We start from the raw sequence: 18253 nt of genomic DNA, 5'->3' as shown, positions 1-18253 counted from the left end.
GCCTGCGCATCACGGGCGGGCCCCTACCCCCAGGGCAGGTCCAGGCAGGCACCACGGAGGGGGCGGGCTGAGGAGGACACGCGCGACACCTCAGGAGGTATCCACGCCTCCTCCGATGTGGTGGCGAAGGCTGGGCCGCGGCCGCCCCCGCCCCCGCCCCCGGGGACACACCCATCCAGGAGGGGCTGTTTTAGGAATGGCTTCTGCGAGAGATGTAGGTCCGATTAGCTCCCTGGAGGGCGGGGTTGGAAGCAACTTGTTCTGGTGCTCCAGCCTGCTTTGTGACCTTGGGGGGGCGGGCGTCTCTGATCTTTCCCTGATCTGCAAATGGAGGCCGGCTGGGCTGCTATGCTAAGTCGTCCGTTGCCAGTAGGTGGGTAGGGGACCTCATTCCCCAGGGTGGGTAGGTGTGGGAGGGTATCGGATGGAATCTGGGGTGTCCCTGTGGCCACAGAGGTGGGAGTGGGGCTGGATTTTGGTGGAAGTCAAGATGAACTGGGGTAAGGGGAGGTATAGGTACCCAGAGGACCAGCCCCCTACCTCTTCCTGTGTAGAGTAACATTGACACTTGGTTTGTCCCAACAAGTATTGGCAGGTCTGGGGAACTGGCTGGCTTGGCCAGGGGCCTGGGATGGTCCCCATGTATACACCTGCATCAGTAGCAAGGAGGTGGGGGTTGCTAAAATCCATGGACAGATGATGAGGTTGGTGGCAGCCATCTTCCTGACAGATCAGAAGACCTCATGGGCCCCAACATCAGTGTGGCTACCCAGAGGGAAAGAGGTTGACTAGTACAAGTGCACCATGCATCTCCCACATGTGGATTTCCTTGGCTCTGGGACTTTTGTGGAGTTTTTTTTTTTTTTAACAGTTTTCAAACTTTTCTCCTTCTTGCAGGAGGCATCACCCCCAATTCTAAAAGTCTATGGCAACATATCCTAGGGTGCAGGGCCCTAGTGGAGCTGAGTGACCAAGAAATGAAGCTTTTTATCTGACCTTTGTGGCTTCTGACCTGGGATCAGAGGTCAAGGAGAAGTGAGCAAAATGAGTTTCCAGAGGGCTGGTGGGCTGGAGGAGGAGGTGAGAGTGTGGGTCTGAGGAGACAGGGAGTAACCAGGGCAGAGCTGCAGGAGCGTAAACTGACCCACCCCCGAGTTCCACTCTGTTCTGAATCCTGGGTCAGGGCACAAGGGGTGTCTGGCTCTGCTGGGCACCAGGCTTGTCTGCTCAGGGTCCCTAGACATCTGCAAGAGTTGGATTTCTCTTTCCTCTGGTCACCAGTGGATGGACTTCTTGGGAGAAGGAACTTTACCTGCTATCCTCTTTGTAGGCAGAGACTCTGCTGCTTCTGAGGTGTGTTCTATCTCAGAGAACCTCCCCTCCCCCAGTGTGGTTAACCTGTTCTGGAACATGACAGTAAGCTCAAACACCGAGCTTTAAAAATTCTGTTTTATCACATTAATGATAGATTTTGGGGTCACTTCCTCAGTAAATACTGGAGTGCTTATTCTGTCTGGAATGGTGGGATTCAGAGAGGAGCAAAGGGAGCTCCTACTGTTCCTCAGTTGACTGCTCTCAGGTAAAGAAAATGTGGGTGCTGCCAGGGACAAGAACAGAACTGTGCTCAACAGTGGCCCAGGGTACAAGATCATCAGAGAAGGGGGAAGAGAGTTCTAAGAAAAGAGGGTGGCACATGTAAAAGTCCTGAGGTGGTGAGTGTGGGACCTGTGTATTCCCAAGCCACGGGCTCTCTTCTTTTGTTGGGTCTCCATATATAACGACCTGGCCTGGAGGAGTCTGAAGTTGTTGCTCCAGGTGGTGATCTGGTAGGAGATGCTGTGCTGGTGCTTATATACTTAGCTTGATTTTACCACCTGAGACCCAAGTGAGAAAAGCCCTCTCTGGGTGTGAGGTGGGTGGCATTTGGGAAACCACTGCTGAGTGTTCTCAGTGTGAGCGCCTACCAGGGCAAGATATGCACATGTGGTCCTATGTTTTAGGCAACTTTCAACACCAGGGAGCCAGAGAGATGAGGGCTGGGTTCTAGGAGAAGCAGGACGCTGGACTGGCCCTCCAGTGTCTAGTTCTGAGACCTGGGTGGGTGGGGTAGAGATTTTGAATCTAGTGTGGGGGAACCAGTGAAGAGGGAGTACAACCATCAGGAGAGAGATGGTCTTTAGATGCTAGGGGACCCAGCCCCCAGACTTCAGCAGACCTGCACAGATACTGTGGCCATTGAACTATGGGTTTTAAAACAGCTGTTCAAAGCAGTTTGGAAAACGAGTAGATGCTGCTGGAATAAAAGGGAAAGGATATGGAGTAAGAGTCAGTCTCTGAGCAGTTTTCCCATGTGTGCCTATGGAACAGTGTTCTCGTGACTCTGGGCAATTTTACACAGTGTGGTTTAGGTGTTTTGCTGCTGGATGAGCTGGGGTGGACCCAATGTCTAGTGTGGCCATGTGGCCTGATATTTTGGGATCTTTCTGGGACTCATGCCTTCATCCCCCTCAGGATTCTGGGTTGGACTAGGTTGCTTTGAAAATGGCCCTGTTCAGATCTCAGACACTGAAGAGGCAGGTGCTGAGTGACAGACCCAGTCTCAGGTTCATACCCTAAAAGGAGCCACAGAAACCAATTTATCCAAACTGTGACTGTCCTCACCTGGTGAATGTGCAACTGTAAAGGAGGAGTGGTCCCAGGGCTCCCAAATTCCCATCTCCCTGAGCAAACCCACCTATGACATCTGTGGGAAAGCAGAACCTTGGCCTCTGGGGTTTTGGCATTTTATTCCTTAAGATTTTGTGACACCTAAGCTTAAAGAATAGGGGGTCACAGAACATTTTGTATTGCCTGTGCTGGCCCACTGATGAGTCTAACTCCATGGCCCACTTAACCTTTCCCAAATGTCTTGGACAGTGAGAGGAAAGGACAAAGGAGAGGGTAATGCCTACTCATGGCCCTTTATCTCCCACAACAGGACAGAGTCTGAACTGCTGGCTTCTCGCTGCTGATCTCACCTTTCACCTGAAGAGGCCAGTGAATCCCTCATCCTCTCCTCCCACCCATTGAGTCTCCCAAGTGTCCACAATCTGGTTGTGCTTGGGCCCCGCCTCTGACATTCTCTGCTGGCCTGGTTCATGTATGCTGAAGACTGGGTAAGTATCTGTTCTCTGTATCAGAGGGGCTGTTTCTTGTAGACCACCCTTGGGCTGTGTTGCCTGGATTCAATGCTTCTCATCCTTGAGGATAAAGACTTAGGATAAATACTTGACTCACTCCAAAACTGGTAGTAGCTCATACCAAATGGTGAGAAAGTGGAGGCCATGTTTCAGGGGCTATTCAGGCAGCCTTTCTGGGTGCAGAATGTGCTGATTGCTCAGCATAAGATGGTAGGTAGAGCCCCGATTCTCCCTCAGCTCTAGTGACTTCACCTACATCTCCTGCCTTTATTTCAGACTTCGTGAAGACTTGCTCCCAGGGAAGATGGCAGCTCTTCATACAACTCCAGATTCCCCAGCTACCCAGCTGGAGAGGGTAGAGGATGGGTCACAGTGTGATTTTGACCAGGAGGAGGAAGAGGAAGAAGAAAAGGGGAAAGAGGTGGAGGAGGAGGAGGAGGAAGAAATAGTAGTGGAAGAGGAAGAAGAGGAGGACATGGCAGAGGTGGTGGAGGAGGAGCAGGTGCAGGAGGTGGCAGAGGTGGAGGTGGAGGCAGAATTGGAGGAAGAAGATGACGATGACAACGACACGGAGGAGGTGATGGCAGAGGAGCAGAGTCCGGGGTTGGGGACCCCTGAGTGTCTCAGCCATGGTGGTGATGCCAAGTCCCCAGTTCTTCAGGAAGAGGGTAAGAAAAAGCCAATCCTTGGGGGTGGAAGTAAAAAGGGCTGGTGTGGGCCATGCCAGGGACTTGGCCGTGCCAGAGAGTGCTCTGGGGCCCCCTAGGGTAGAGCTGGAGCTGGAGTGGCAGGGGCTAGGTTTTGAAATGTGGGAGTAGCTAGAAGCTCTAGCCTTGCTTGCTGACTAGGCAGCAGTTGACTGAGTGACCAGATCAGGTGCTCATGGACAGCTGACCCCTAAGAGGTTTTCCCCACAGCCCTGCAGGCTTCCCAGGTTACTGCTCAGGATGAGGATCTGGAGGAAGAAGAGGAGGAGGAGGAGGAGGAAGAAGAAGATGAGGATGATTTTCTTACAGCTGGGTCTCAGGTGAGCTTCTCTCACTCACCTGGAACTTGGGTAACCTGGGCAGGGTTTCCTCAGGTGGGCTTTACACGTTAAGTCCTGAAGACCTCGGAGCAGTGGCAGTGGGATCCTCAGGTAGGGCCCAGGCTCTCGCCAGGACAGGGCTGCAGGTCTCAGGCCCAGGGGATGTGGTTCTGTTTTCCTAGGGTATGGCCCTTTCTAGGCTACTGGGTTGTCTTGAATGTTTCAGTAGGCATTCGCTTACCTGCACTGTGCATGGTGACTTCAGAGGCCTGGCTGTTCCCCAAAGTCAGATAGCTCCCTTTACCTGGAGTACCTGTCTCCTACTGAGGTTCTGCTTTCCTGCTGCCCAGTGAGATCAATCACTGGTGCCCACATGGTTTAGTTGGTGCCACTTGTCTGCTCAAGAGTGGACCTTCACACTGTTGATGTTGCCACAGAATTTGCTTGTGAATAGGGGCTACAGGGCTTGTTGTCTCCTCACCTTGATGTGAGTCTCGTTTTTGTACCCTGTGAGCTGGATCCTCCACCCTCTCTGAACCCAAGTCCCTGGTCTCTAGATGGGATCAGGACCCTACCTTCCAGGGCCAGGGTGTAGCCTGAAAGCCTTTAGTATTTCTGGGCATCTGTAGACCCAGTAATGCATGGGATGCTGACTATGTCCCATTGAGATCCATGTTTTAGGGCTTTAGTATGTTCTCTCTGACTTTATCATGTGGGCTGTGTGGGGGCTCCCTCAGCTTCTAACCAGGGCAGTGTCTGGGGCTGTTTTTTCCCAGGGACTAGTGACCTTTGAAGATGTGGCTGTATACTTCTCTCTGGAGGAGTGGGAGAGGCTGGATGCAGACCAGCGGAGCCTCTACCAGGAAGTGATGCAGGAGAACTATGGGATCTTGGTGTCCTTAGGTAAGGAAGGCCTTCTGTTCCTTATAGGCAGCCTCCTTACAATGACTGCAAGGGGCTTAGTTGTCTGAGAGGGTGCTTCTTGAGACTCAGGGTCTTGGAGCAGGGAGGTGCTGGGTCTAGCCTACTCCCAGGAACCTCGGGACCACTGTGGCCTCTGGTAGAGGTCAGTTGGGTGTCTGAGCCAGGGCGCTGTGTGTTATGGAGCTGCCAATCCTGCTCTGGGCACTGTGCTTCTTGGCCCTAGAAGCTTTGACGGGGGAAGGCAGGTGAGGGCATCCTGCAGGTGAAGGAATATGGGGCAGGGCTTGGTGGGAGGAGAGGAGGTTGGTGAGGGCAACCAACGAATGGAGGTATGCACAATCTCCTCCAACAGTGTGAGGTAGGGAGGGCTGGTCTTGGAAAGGATGGAGGAAAGGAGAGGGTCTGTTCATAGATAGGAACAGCTGCTCTGCAGCTGCCATCTGTTTCTCTCCTGGGCAGGATACCCAATCCCCAAGCCAGATCTGATCTTCCACCTAGAACAAGGGGAAGAACCTTGGGTCCCAGATAGCCCTCACCCTGAGGAGGGAGATATCGTCACTGGTGTCTACACAGGTCAGTATGAGATGGAATTTTGTGGGGTTTCTGCCAACACAGCTGCTCAGAGCTGATGTCTTTACCTTAGGTCTCTGCAGACCTGGTATCTGGTTCCTCTGCTGCCTTTGACAGTTTCAGTGCTGACTGTTGGAGTGTGGGGTGGGTTCCATGGAGATAGAGCACTCACTATGTACTAAGCTCTGCTCATGTCTCTTGGGTCCTCTTGGTTCAATTCCACGGAAGCCCAATAGCTGGAAGGTTCTTAGAGAACCTTAAAAATGATCCCTCTCCCTACCATGGAACCTGGGATTATTATTGTTATTTTTAATGTTTTTTACTTTTGGTACTTGAAGACAGTGGTCAGGACTTCGGCTCAGAGCTGAGGCTATGTTCTAGGAGCCTAGCAGAATGTTAGTGCAGCCTTTCTAATGCTGAGACTTTCGTCAGTCCTCTGGCTTCTCCACCCATTTAACCATTTCTGCAAAAAAGTCCCCCTCAGCCTTCTCTGTCCTTGCCAAAAGTCTAGGCAGACTTCTGTTCTGGGTGGGCAGCTTGGGGCCTTCTGGAGAAGAGATTTTGGAGTGGTGTGTAAAGAAGACGTTTGGGGTGGTAAGTTTCTCTGGAGGCCTTGGACCTAGCTCTGGCTCCATTCCTTCAACTCTCTGAGCCCTCCTTTATTCATCTGGAGAATAAAGAATATGAACCAAGCCCATGGTTTCCAACCTGAGCATTGGAACTCTTGGTTGTGTTGAGGTCCAGTGGAATCACAGTCACTTTCAGTGTTCAAAGTGTGCAGTGGAGGCTTTTGCCCCATGGGCATCTGTGGCTTGAGCTGCGGGTATGTCAGCGCAGGAAAGGCTCTGAGTAGACCTGGAACAGCCATACAGGTGTTATACAGAAAAACACACTGTAGTAACATTACACATGTCCTTATCAGAGCATCCTCACTTGCAGTGTCATCTTTGTGACGGCTCTGGGCTGTGCAGGCCAAGGAGGGCTTGTCAGCCTCCCTTTAGACAAGGAAATTGATTTTTCAAGAGCTTGGTAGGTAGTGAGGCCTTGGGCTCTGTCTGCAGTACCCCTTCACTGCCAGGTACCCTTCTACTGAGTCTCCAGGTTCTTGGGACCCTCTTGGGATCTTTCCTGGGCTTCAGAATTGGAAGGGTTCCTTCTGGCAAAAAACAGTGCTGCTTCTCTGGGATGAAGGGTTTGCTTCCTCATTTCTAGGCCAGTGCTTGGTAAGAACAGGCTCTGTGTCTCATTCATCCACCTGTGTCCATGGCATTCAGAATGGGTGTGGTGAGATTGATGGCAGCTTCCAGCAGCCTCCAGGTGCTGTGCCAGCCAGACCAAGCCTGGCACCTTGGGGATCCCAGAAGGCCAGCTGATGACTCCCACCCTCTCGGCAGCTGGCTTCTGCCCCTCTTCTGAAAGTGAAGGACAGAAGAGAAATACAAGACCCAGGATTGAACCAGCTTAATCATTACTCAGGAAAGGACAGAGATGAAGTTTAAAAGGCAGAAGAGGTAGAGACACACACTAAGGTGAGAAAATCCAGTGATCAGCAAATACTGTCCAGCTGTTCTGGAGTCTGAATATGGCTGCCCCCAATAGACAGGCACAGCTGTTCCCCTCCCTCACCCACAGCAGGCAGAGACCGGCCCCAGGCTACTGGGGGTTCTGCTCACACAGCTGTGAGCACCTAAGGAGACCTCAGAGGCCAGTCCATTAGGTTTCACATAGCCATGCCCCAGAGGGGACCTTGGCTATCATTGAACTCCCCTTTCTTTCTTCCAGCCAGGCAGCTTGGGTCTTATCTTGCCCTAGACCCCTGGGCTTGGTGCAGAGGAAGGAAAGGAGTGCGGGGACACCCTGGCAAAGAGGCAGCCTTTTTAGTGCCTGGAACAAGGGGCTGGTTCAGGTTTCCAGGTGCTGGAGACTCTGACTGGGGTGGGGATAGGAGGGTGTAGTGAGAGGAAGGTAGGCCTGTCCCCTGACCTGGGAGTGCTTTTGTTTTCTGAAATCGTTTTGAGGTGGGCCAGGCCTTGGTACCATAACCACACATAATCTGCGAAGGAATTGAGGCCATAGAGGTCACTGGCATTTCTCAGGTCACTCACCAGTGACAAGGAATGGCCTATCAGAGGAAGACTACTTGCTCACAGGCCTGTCGCCCTGGCCAAGAGGACAGATCCCAGTTGGAAGCCTGGCTGCCTTCCCAAGCTTGAGCTGATGAGCTAGGCTGAGGCTGATGTCTCTGATGTCCTCCCCCAACTAGGAGGGGAGGCTGCTGATGCCCACCAACCTGGGCATTTCATCCTCATGTACCTTCTTCCTCGTGCTACTTCTGACAGTGGCAGGGGCTCTTGAGCCCAGCTTGAGTTTCTGTGTCTGGATAAAGTTTTGCAGGGTGGGGGTGGGGGTGAGCAAGAGCAGGTACTGATCTTATTCAGGGAATTTGGGAAGGGTTATCTGAAGGACAGAAGCCCATAGCTTTGACTTTTCCCAAGGCCAGACCAGCTTAGGCCAGGAGATAGGTTTCCTGGCCAGTGTGTTTGGGTGTTCTGAGTGTCCCTTAGCCACCTCTGTAGCAGCTGGAGGCATATTCCCTTGCCCTGTGCCCAGAGCACTTCCTGGAGGTGTCTGGGGGTTTCTGCCATTGGGTCACCAGACATCGGAGCGTGAGAGCCAGCTTCTTGCAGCTAGTGCAGGGCCTGGGCAGAGCAAGGGAGCCTGCTGCTGTCTGGGTTCTGGGTAAATCTTGGTCTTCATGAAGTGCAGGATCACCTTTACTGTCTTCAGAGGTCTCCAGGCCTGCAGAGTACCAAGTGCTAGTGACAGGGTAGCTCCAAGACAGCTCATACCCCAGCCCTGGAGCCTCTCCTATCCCTTTGCCACCTTGCCCTGTTGGAGAGGAGAACTTGCCTGCCCAGGTGCAGAGGGCTAGTTAGTAACCTGTCTGGAGTTAGGGATTGGGGCCCAGCCTTCTAGCGATCTGTAGCCATGTGTGCCTGGCAGTAGAAAAGAAACACAGCCTAACAGCCCAATATTTGAGAGAACAGAGTCTCAACAACAGGGAAGATAGAGAATAAACAGCAAGGGGGAAGCCTTGGAGAATCAACAGTGACACATGGCAGGGGTGGCACCTGTGTCCAGTTGTAATGCCTATGTAGCATGGCTACATGTACTTTATAGCTGTTTACTTTTTTAACCCTTGCAGCATTACCTCAAAATGAGATTACAGATGAGGAAACTGAAGTTACATGACTTGCCCCAGGTCCCACGTACAAATGGGTTTGGGACCCCAGCAGAGTTGGTTCCCTTGGCTGCCCCTCAAGAGACAGCAGGGGAGATGTGGTAAAGGGGCATCAACCTATAGGAGAAGACCTGCCATGGAGCATGAAGTGGTGAGACAATGCTAAGATCTGTAAGAACCCAGTGTGTTCAGCTTTGAAGAGGAGCCCAACATTGTCCAATAGGACTTTTTTTAGGGGGGAGGGGAGTTCAACTTGGGGGTGCTCAACCACTAAGCCACATCCCCAGCCCTTTTTTGTATTTTACTTAGAAACAGGGTCTCACTGAGTTGCTGAGCCCCTTAAGCTGCTGGGATCACAGGCGAGCGCCACCATGCCCAGCTCCAGCAGGACTTTTTAGAAAGCATCCATGACTAGATGTTAGGAGGAAGGTGGGAGAAATGATGGTGACAACCCACAGTCCTGGGGTTTTCATTCATTCTCTTGACATCCACCTGCGAAGGGGCCTTCTTTAGATTGCCTGCCCCAGCTCCTGTCACCTAATACTTCCTGGTAGGCCAGAAACCTGTTTTCACTGTGTTTGACATAGATTATGAAAGTGTCCTTGTGACCAAGCTCTGATAGGTTCTCCCTTCCTAGATAGCTGACTTTGATTCCTGATCTGCTGGTGCATTTTATGTGTAAATCCTGTGGTCCCTCAGGCTCTTCCCAGAGGCCTAGCTAATTATCACCCAAGGTCAGATCCTGGGAGCAGGTGTTAGGTGCAAGAAGGTGAAGTGCCAGCTCCAATCCGCAGAGCTTCTCTACTCTCTCCTGTAGTTCTGGAGGAAGTAGCGATGCTCAATCCTCAGGGTCATTGTTGGAATCACTGCCTGTCTCACTGTCCTCCAGCTATTGAGGAACACACCCCATATACTTTTTTATTTGAGTGACTTGTCTGCCCCTTTTGGGGTCTGACAAGTAGAGCTGATGAGTCCTCACCTGGATCTATAAAGAGCTTTTGGGTCTTAAAGCTAGAAAACACCCTGCAAACTCTGTCCCTGGAGTGACTGTTACACTGGACTTCCCCATTCCAGGGCCAAAACCTCTAGACCTTATGCCACTTTAACAGCAGAAAATAAAGAGAACAGAGCCTGGTCTTGGGGTCTGCTAGTCTTGGGATTCCCCAGGTTCCCTCCCAATGGCCTGATACTTCCTGAGATCTCCGGTGCAGCCAGCTTCAACTTTCCTGGGATTCAGGTGCCCTTCCCCCTGCTCACTGGGTGTGAGTGGTGGCCTGCAACACCTTGCTGAGTGTTTAGGTATGGCCTCACCACTTGTCCTTGCTGTTGGACAAGTACCCATGCCAGCTCCAGAGGTAATGGTGAGCTCCCCCAAGTATCTGTCAGGATTGGTCCACTCTACAGAGCCAGGTGGGGTGGGTGGGTAGGGGCTCATCTTCCTGGACCAGCAGGCATTCCTCTTGTTCTTGGACTCTGGGGAAAGGTGCTATTAGAGAACCCTCCCTGTTCCTGGCAGTGAGGTGGTTCTCGCTGGCCCTGGTGTCCAGCTCTTTGAGGCTTATTAATGCAGCAAAAGGTCATTGATCCTCAATAGGTTCTGATGGTGGACTAATCCATGCAGAAATCTGCCAAGAAATTGTATTTGTTCAAGTGTGAATTTTCCCTGTTAGGGGGCTCTAATTAGAAACTACTCAAGACTCTTATCAGAGCCAAAGGGAAAAGGCTTTTGATCTGACCGGCCCAGATTGCCTGTCCTCCAGCAGCTCATCCCTGCCCTAAGGTGTGTGTGCGCCAGCCTTCTCAGATTTGGGGAAGAGTTGCTGCCAAAGAAGAGCACCCAGTGAAAAGGAACAGGGACTTTTTTTTTTTTTTTTTGCCATGCAGGACACACTTGTCATTCAGTGGGCATAAGTGGCAGTTAGTGGTGAACTAAGGCTAATGATAAACTTTTAAAGCTTATGTTTACTACAATAGCACAGTATTACTAACTGTAGAAAAATTAGTATGAAAAATAATATAACCCATTTTCTTGTCCCTTGTATGATCCATGCATGCTTTTTTTTTTTTTTTTCCACAACTGCAGTCAGGCCTGTGCCAGTCTCTGGCTTCACTGCACCTGGCAGTGTGCTGTGCTTTCCCATGAGACTGTAGGTCACCATAGAGAATGTCATACAGAACAAGGACCTGGCAGGGTGTAGCATTTGATGTGAGGGAGCCAGCCTAGGCTTCTGAGAATCCATAGGCTCTGACCATCTCAAGGGTACACTTAGCAGTCCAGGCTCCCCCAGCCAGGTGACAGCTAAAATGGGCCAGAGTCTTAGCTGTAGACCCAAGTGGGCTGTAATGAGTTTCCTAGGCCCTGGCTATTGAAGCTTGAATCTTCCAGTAGCTGGGTCTGAAGGGCACAGTACAGTGTACAGGAGAGCAGGTATGCAGTTGCTCTGAATACCTGGCGCTGCCACAGGCCAGGCAGTTTCCTGTATGTCTCTAGTATGAATTAATGCTGATCCATACACAAGTTCCCCCTGTACATCATGGTGGCAGGCTGCCAGCACTGATTGATTTCATAAAAAGGAGACTACAGACTTGACTCCAGAAGGGTAGAAGGGAACGGTTGGGGTGCAGCTCTGTAAAGGAAGGACAAGTAGCTGAAACTTGGGGTTCTCACAGTGTGCCCATAGTCCCAGTAGGCTTGGGGTTTCCCAAATGCACAGCAATTCAGGAAACCCAAGCTGAAGAAGGGTGGCTCACAGGGTAAGATGGGTTCTAAAGGGGAAAGGGATTCAAGAACCTGTGTGCAACAGGTTCTGCTTTGGGAGAGGGAGGGAAGCCCCCTGGCTGCTGTGGGAGAGGGAGGGATGCTGAGCAAACCTTAGGTGCCTGTAAAGGTAGGTTCTGAGCACACTGAGGGTGCTGAAACCTCCAGGCTGCACTGCCCTCTGCTAAGCCAGCTAGGGAGGGGGCTGGCTTGGAAAACAATCCATGTCTCCTCTTTTTTTGGGAACAGGATCCATTATGGGCTTAGCCTTGGGACTCAAAAGAACCTGCAAACAAGCTCACCACTTTGCAGTCTCAGGTCCTTCATAGGGTGGCAAGCCCTGGACATTGCTCCAGAGGTGGAACTCTGACCTTTTTGGGAGGGATCCCCACATGGGATGCCCCACACCCAGAAAGTCCCCAACTGTGTGTGTGGCTTTATTGCCTCTGGAGCGGCCAGGATTGGTGGGGCAAGAATAATCTCTCACTTGGATGAGTGGAGATGCCTGTCCACGACTAGAAGGAAGCCCCATGTCTGAAAAACTTGGAGTCCCTTGGAGGCCATGATTTCTCAGGGCAGGCGCTCTGTCACATTCTCTTACCCCTCACTTCTGGTTTAACTTTATCGCCTTCAGGAGCCTGGTTCTGGAATGACGATATAGAGGACCACGAGGAGGAAGATGATGAGGACTTCCTGGCAGAGATGGCGGAGGAGGAGAACGAGCCACCAGGGCTATGGTCAGCGGCCTATGGCGTGGGGGATGTCCCTGGGACGTGGGGCCCTGACGACTCGGATTCAGCCCAGACTCCAGAGGAGTGGGGGCCGGACCCAGGCAGCCTCGGGGTCCTGGCGGAGGAATGTGAAGCAAAGCCCTTCCTACCTGGCCGGGAGCCAGGCGCGAACCTTCTGGCTCCCTGGTCGTTCTCCACTGCAGTGGCTGCTCCCACAGGGCGGCCTGAGACCACTTGCGATGTATGTGGCAAAGTATTCCCACACCGGTCGCGGCTGGCCAAGCACCAGCGCTACCACGCGGCTGTAAAGCCCTTTGGCTGCGACGAGTGTGGCAAGGGCTTTGTGTACCGCTCACACTTGGCCATCCATCAGCGCACACACACTGGCGAGAAGCCCTTCCCCTGCCCGGACTGCGGCAAGCGCTTTGTTTACAAGTCGCACTTGGTGACTCACCGGCGCATCCACACTGGCGAGCGGCCTTATCGATGCGCCTTCTGTGGCGCGGGCTTCGGACGCCGCTCTTACCTGGTGACACACCAGCGCACACACACGGGCGAGCGGCCCTACCCGTGCCCACACTGTGGTCGCAGCTTCAGTCAGAGCTCCGCACTCGCGCGGCACCAGGCTGTCCACACTGCCGACAGGCCTCACTGCTGCCCTGACTGCGGCCAGGCTTTCCGCCTGCGTGCCGACTTTCAGCGCCATCGGCGTGGCGGAGGCTGTACAGAACCCAGTGGTGACGGCCCGCGACAGGAGTCCAGCGAGGTGGCTGTCACAGTGGGGCCCGAGGAGCAGGAAGCTGGGCCAGAGGAGCCTGAGGAGCCTGAGGCCGTTGAAACAGATGGAGACCCCGAATCGGAGGCCAGAGAGGAGGTGGCGGCGACAGCGGAGGCGCCTGCTCCGGAGAGCAAGAAAGACCCCGAGCCAGACAGGCGGTTCCTGGAGATGGGCAATGGCCTGGGGGAGGGCGAAGGCCCTTCCTCGCACCCACTTGGTTTCCACTTTCCTGTGCACCCCAAGTCTTGGCTCCACCCTGATGGCTTTCCCATCCTTGGCCTCCCAAACTTTGGAGAACGGCTACCTGCAGACGGGCGTCCCTTGCAGGGACCTTTGGGAACCCCGCTGTCCCTGGTGGAGGGCACGGGGCTGGCCTGCGACCCTTTTGGTGGCGGCAGTGCTGGAGGCGGTGGTGGTGGACTGCGTACCTTTGGGCCCGCAGTTGGAGGGCTACTGGCAGAGCCGGCGCCCGCTGCGTTGGCAGAGGAGGAGAGCCCGTGGATCTGCTCGGACTGTGGCAAGACGTTCGGGCGCCGCGCCGCGCTAGCCAAGCACCAGCGCTACCACGCGGGCGAGCGGCCTCACCGCTGCGCTGACTGCGGCAAGAGTTTCGTGTATGGCTCGCATCTGGCGCGTCACCGGCGCACGCACACAGGAGAGCGGCCCTTTCCATGCCCGGAGTGCGGGGCGCGCTTTGCCCGCGGCTCACACCTTGCAGCGCATGTGCGCGGCCACACTGGCGAGAAACCTTTTGTGTGTGGTGTGTGTGGTGCTGGCTTCAGTCGCGGCGCTCACCTGACGGCGCATGGGCGAGCACACACGGGCGAGCGACCCTATGCGTGCGGCGAGTGCGGCCGGTGCTTTGGGCAGAGTGCCGCGCTGACAGGGCACCAGTGGGCACACGCAGAGGAGAAGCCGCACCGCTGCCCCGACTGCGGCAAAGGCTTTGGCCACAGCTCGGACTTCAAGCGGCACCGGCGCACGCACACAGGAGAGAAGCCCTTCCGTTGCGCCGACTGTGGCCGCGGCTTCGCACAGCGTTCCAACCTGGCCAAGCACCGGCGTGGCCACACTGGTGAGCGGCCTTTCCCGTGCCCCGAGTGCGGCAAGCGCTTCTCACAGCGCTCGGTGCTCGTGACCCACCAGCACACGCATACAGGCGAGCGACCCTACGCCTGTGCCAACTGCGGCCGCCGCTTCTCGCAGAGCTCACACCTGCTTACTCACATGAAGAGGCACCGTGATGCGACTGGTGCGCCGGGGCAGGCAGCAGCGGCGGCCCCGGCGCCTAAGGCCGAGGCACCCACCAAGGGACTCTTGAGTGCTAATGCGAGTTCCGGGTCAGGGGAGCGCAGTAGCACCTTGCTGGAGTTCGCTGGTGGGACGAGCTTCGGCTCGGAGCCTGCGACTGCATTTGCGGGGCCCTCAGGTACCTATGAGGAAAGCATCATGTGAGGGGCCCAAGGCAGGAGGAAGTGCAACCCTCTAGGTCACCGGCCCCTCTCCTGGGCGGCTCGGGCGCAGGCTGCTGCGGGCCTGCCCCTTACCCTTCTGGCCTGGGAGTGGGGCCGAGGGTTCCAGTCCTGCGTGCGGTGCCTTCCTTCAGCCCTGGGTGTACCGCCTTCCGCCCCACCGCCTCGAGTTTCTTTCCGCCGGGCCCCAGAGGAGGGCGCCGTTGCCCTGGAGCACGAATGGCTGTGTGGGGCGTGCTCTGGAGAGCACAGCAGCGAGTGGGAGGCGGCCAGGGCTGGGATCTGCCATCCCTGACAAAGACTGCAACATCTCTGGGTCTATACTGCCAGGCAGGGCAGTAGGGATGGTGGGCGAGGCTATTTATTTTACTGGGATTCCAATTTGGGTGGCCCAGGTAAGTGACTTAGGAGTTTGTAACTGGGTTTTACATCGAGGTCGGAGAAGCCCTTGTGTTGGGGAGGGTGGGCTGGTCGAAGTAAGAGCATCCGGCTGCTGGGGTGGGTCAGTGTCAAGTCCTGGCTTCTGGTGGGTTCAGCTGAGAACTTCTTTCATTCCTTAGTGGGAGATTCAGGGACCTTTCAGTGTTTTGTGTGTATCAGAAAGTTTTAAGAACTGCGTGGGTGACAAAAGGAAGCCTTATAGGTTTCCAAAGAACGGTGTTCCTCAATAATCCAGGAAGGAAATGGAAAAGCTTTGATTCTGTCAACTGTGGATATTTATTTCTGTCTCTTGTATGGCCTGAAGAATGTGGGAGGACAAAAAGCCAGAAACCAAATTTGTGGCCAGGGCTGATGGGTTATAGATATTCGCAGGGTCCCCAGAGAGTTTGAAGCCTTATTCTCTAAAGTTGTTCACTCGCCTCACTCCACCATCACTGATATCAGCCAGGCGTAGCCTTGGGTGGGTTTTGATCTCAGTTTCCCAAGTAAGTCCTTTGGTCCTCCCACCTCTGGCAGCTGGAGATGGCACACTCAGACATCCTTGGGACACCCCATTCAGGCTCTTACACACCTGGGTCCTGGCTTTCAATTCTCCGAGCTGCCACGTCTCCTGGAGCGGGGGGATACATGGAGACCTGCCCTTCTGAGCCCAGTGCTCATTTATATTAAAGCACTGAGATTGGTCCAAGGACCTTCCCCATGTCCTATACTTAGGGCCCTACAACCTTCACATGTCCCTTTGACTTTGCTTCAGTCATTCTACACTAGAAACGAGTACTGTTTCTGTCTAGATTCACATTTCACAGATGGGTCAGTGGAAGCACTGAGGGTTTGGTGGCTTGCACAGTGGCTGCCCACAGGGTGGGGACCTGAGCCCCTAGCTCAGTGATAAACTAAGCAACCCCCTATGCAAGGCCCCTGCCTGGTGGATGCCTCACCCTCTAGACTGGACTGTTGGAAGCCACTGGGCAGCAGCTGAGGCACTTCTCATGTGAGGCCCCCTCCCTTTGTGCTTTTTGGGCCAGTGTGATTGGGGCCAGAGAACTGAGATTTTTAAAGTGACTGCATTCCCTTAGACCTAGTTCCTTCTGTTTTAGTGTAGACAGGCCTCAGGGGCTGAGAGCCAGCAGCCAGGCTGCTAGGGGCTGGGTGGGGTAGGAGGCGTCGTAGTTGGTGGGAGGGAAAGGGCCTGGGTGGTGGTGGTAAGAACTAGCCTGGCCGGAGTGAGGTGGTGGGGTGGGGTGGTGAGGAGGATAGGGGTCCCAGGGAGGGACCTAAGCAATGGCCTCTCTGTTCCAGGTTTCTTCTCTCCCCATGTCTTCTGGGACATGAGCCTCAGGAAGGGTCAAAGGCTGGGGGAGGTAGGGGTTGGGGGTGTCTCTGACCTTGCCCTAGTGGCCAGGGCCTGGCACTGTGCCCGTCCCTCCTGAGCCCCAGCTGCTTCTGCCCTGCCTGAGCTGTCTGCAGGAAGACCTAGCTTTAATAAAGAGTGGAGAAACAAGCTTTCTGCCTGGACTCTGTGCGTTGCCGCTCCTTGGTGCCCATCAGGGATGCTCCATGAGGCCTCAGGCCCATCTTATTTCTGCAAACATTTTTTAGTTTTCTTTTAAGAAACTAGAATTGGTCCCAGGATGGCACATGAGGATCTGCTCAAGATGAATTTGGCCCTGTGTTGCCTGTACGCAAGTCTTGCTGGGGCTCCCCTACACAGCCACACACTTGTAATACATACACCTATCATGGAGCATTACTGAGTTTGCTGTTGTTTTGGACAGCCTCCCAGTGATCAAAGAAAGGGGCCAGGACCCCTTCCTGGTGGTCCAGACCCATGCCTGAGCCTTTCCTCCAGCCACAGCTCCGCCTTCCAGGTTCCATTATCATAGGCTAGGTGTATCCTTAGGTCCCCAAAACACCTTCCTTGTTTATTCTCACCACACAGTATCCCAGTGATCAGATTGTACTTTCCCTATGGACTTGAGAAAACAGAAGCTATGAAATGAGTTTTATTTACATGCTTGTGATTTAGAAAGTCAGGCATGATGGTGCACACCTGTAATCCAAGCTACACAGGAGGCTGAGATAGAAGGATCACAAGTCCGAGGCCAGCCTGTGTAACATAGTGAAGATCTGGTCTCAGGACAAAATAAAAACCCAAAATATGATTTGGAGGTATCAGAACAGAGCAACCTAGTATGTCAATTTGGGGGAAAAAGGCTTTTGCATGGTAGATGAATGCCAAATCCTAGTTAAAAATGGATAGGTTTTTGAATTTCAAAGTCCATTTTGAAAAGCTAAATATTTTCAATAAAGCTTACAACAGATTGTCTAATCAAATACCTTTTTAATTTATGAGGGGAGGATACCAATCTAATGATCATAGAAAAACAGTAGACACCCTTTGTTATAAGGAGGAGTGGAGCCTCAGTGACCTGTGAAATGTGACCTGCTAAAATGACACCGCCACCTCTGCTGTCCTCTGTTGCTGCTTCTCTCTTGCCCCTTTTCCCCAGCCACCTTCTTTTTCTGGTTCCTTTTTTCCTGACTTTTGTACTGTATCTCTTCAAACATTTCCTTCTCTCTCACACTCTTTTTCTTTCTCCTAACTGGTTACATATGGAATACAGTATTTTGAAATTTTGGGTTATATCTACTAAATAAAAATTTATGGTCCTTGTTCATTATTAATTTTTTCCAGATTATGAAACACATGCTAGTTGTAGAAATTTCATTAGTACAAAAAGTCAAGTACAGCTGGGTGAGGTGGCACACACCTGTAATCCCAGTGGCTTGAGAGGCTGAGACAGGAGGATCGCAGGTTCAAGGCCAGCCTCAGCAACTGCCAGGCGCTAAGCAATTCAGTGAGACCCTGTCTCTAAATAAAATACAAAATAGGGCTGGATATGTGGCTCAGTGGTTGAGTGTTCCTGAGTTCAATCTCTAGTAGTAAAAAAAGAAAGAAAGAAAAAGTATACCTTCTTCATTTACTGAGAGGCAATCACACATGCTGAGCTGATTTCTTCTGTGTATGTGGAAATAGCTTAAAATTAGAAACATTTTATGTATTTTCTGGCAGCTTGCTTTTATTTTTTCCATTTAAAACTATCTCACGGACATTCTTTTCTTACCCAACAG

The 18253-nt window shown here is 53.1% G+C and overlaps 1 protein-coding gene across 4 annotated transcripts; it reads left to right on the top strand.

Annotated features, from left to right (window-relative positions):
* Nucleotides 1–6: 6 nt before the first annotated feature.
* Nucleotides 7–17099, top strand: Znf316 (zinc finger protein 316). 4 transcript variants are annotated; one of them, XM_048785315.1, is made up of 8 exons: nucleotides 7–373; nucleotides 898–1035; nucleotides 2978–3155; nucleotides 3456–3847; nucleotides 4097–4206; nucleotides 4983–5109; nucleotides 5590–5703; nucleotides 12334–17099. In XM_048785315.1, exons 3-8 carry the CDS (start codon nucleotides 3142–3144, stop codon nucleotides 14661–14663), a joined length of 3087 nt encoding a protein of 1028 aa, XP_048641272.1. In that variant the 5' UTR covers nucleotides 7–373; nucleotides 898–1035; nucleotides 2978–3141; the 3' UTR covers nucleotides 14664–17099. The 4 variants fall into 4 exon arrangements, with proteins under 4 accessions (XP_048641272.1, XP_048641274.1, XP_015357518.1 ...); XM_048785317.1 differs by having other exon boundaries at nucleotides 898–1080; XM_015502032.2 differs by lacking the exon at nucleotides 898–1035.
* The last annotated feature ends 1154 nt before the right edge of the window (nucleotides 17100–18253 follow it).

This window comes from Marmota marmota, unplaced genomic scaffold (genome assembly GCF_001458135.2).
Source record: "Marmota marmota marmota unplaced genomic scaffold, marMar, whole genome shotgun sequence".
Classification (NCBI taxonomy): Eukaryota; Metazoa; Chordata; class Mammalia; order Rodentia; family Sciuridae; genus Marmota; species Marmota marmota.
This window is presented reverse-complemented; position numbering and strand designations above follow the sequence as displayed.

Bases quoted from the DNA above. Each gene is read 5' to 3' on its own strand.
- Znf316 (XM_015502032.2), top strand. The intron at 3,848-4,096 runs GTAAGAAAAAGC...TTTTCCCCACAG, and splicing joins CCCAGTTCTTCAGGAAGAGG to CCCTGCAGGCTTCCCAGGTT. The intron at 4,207-4,982 runs GTGAGCTTCTCT...GTTTTTTCCCAG, and splicing joins TTCTTACAGCTGGGTCTCAG to GGACTAGTGACCTTTGAAGA.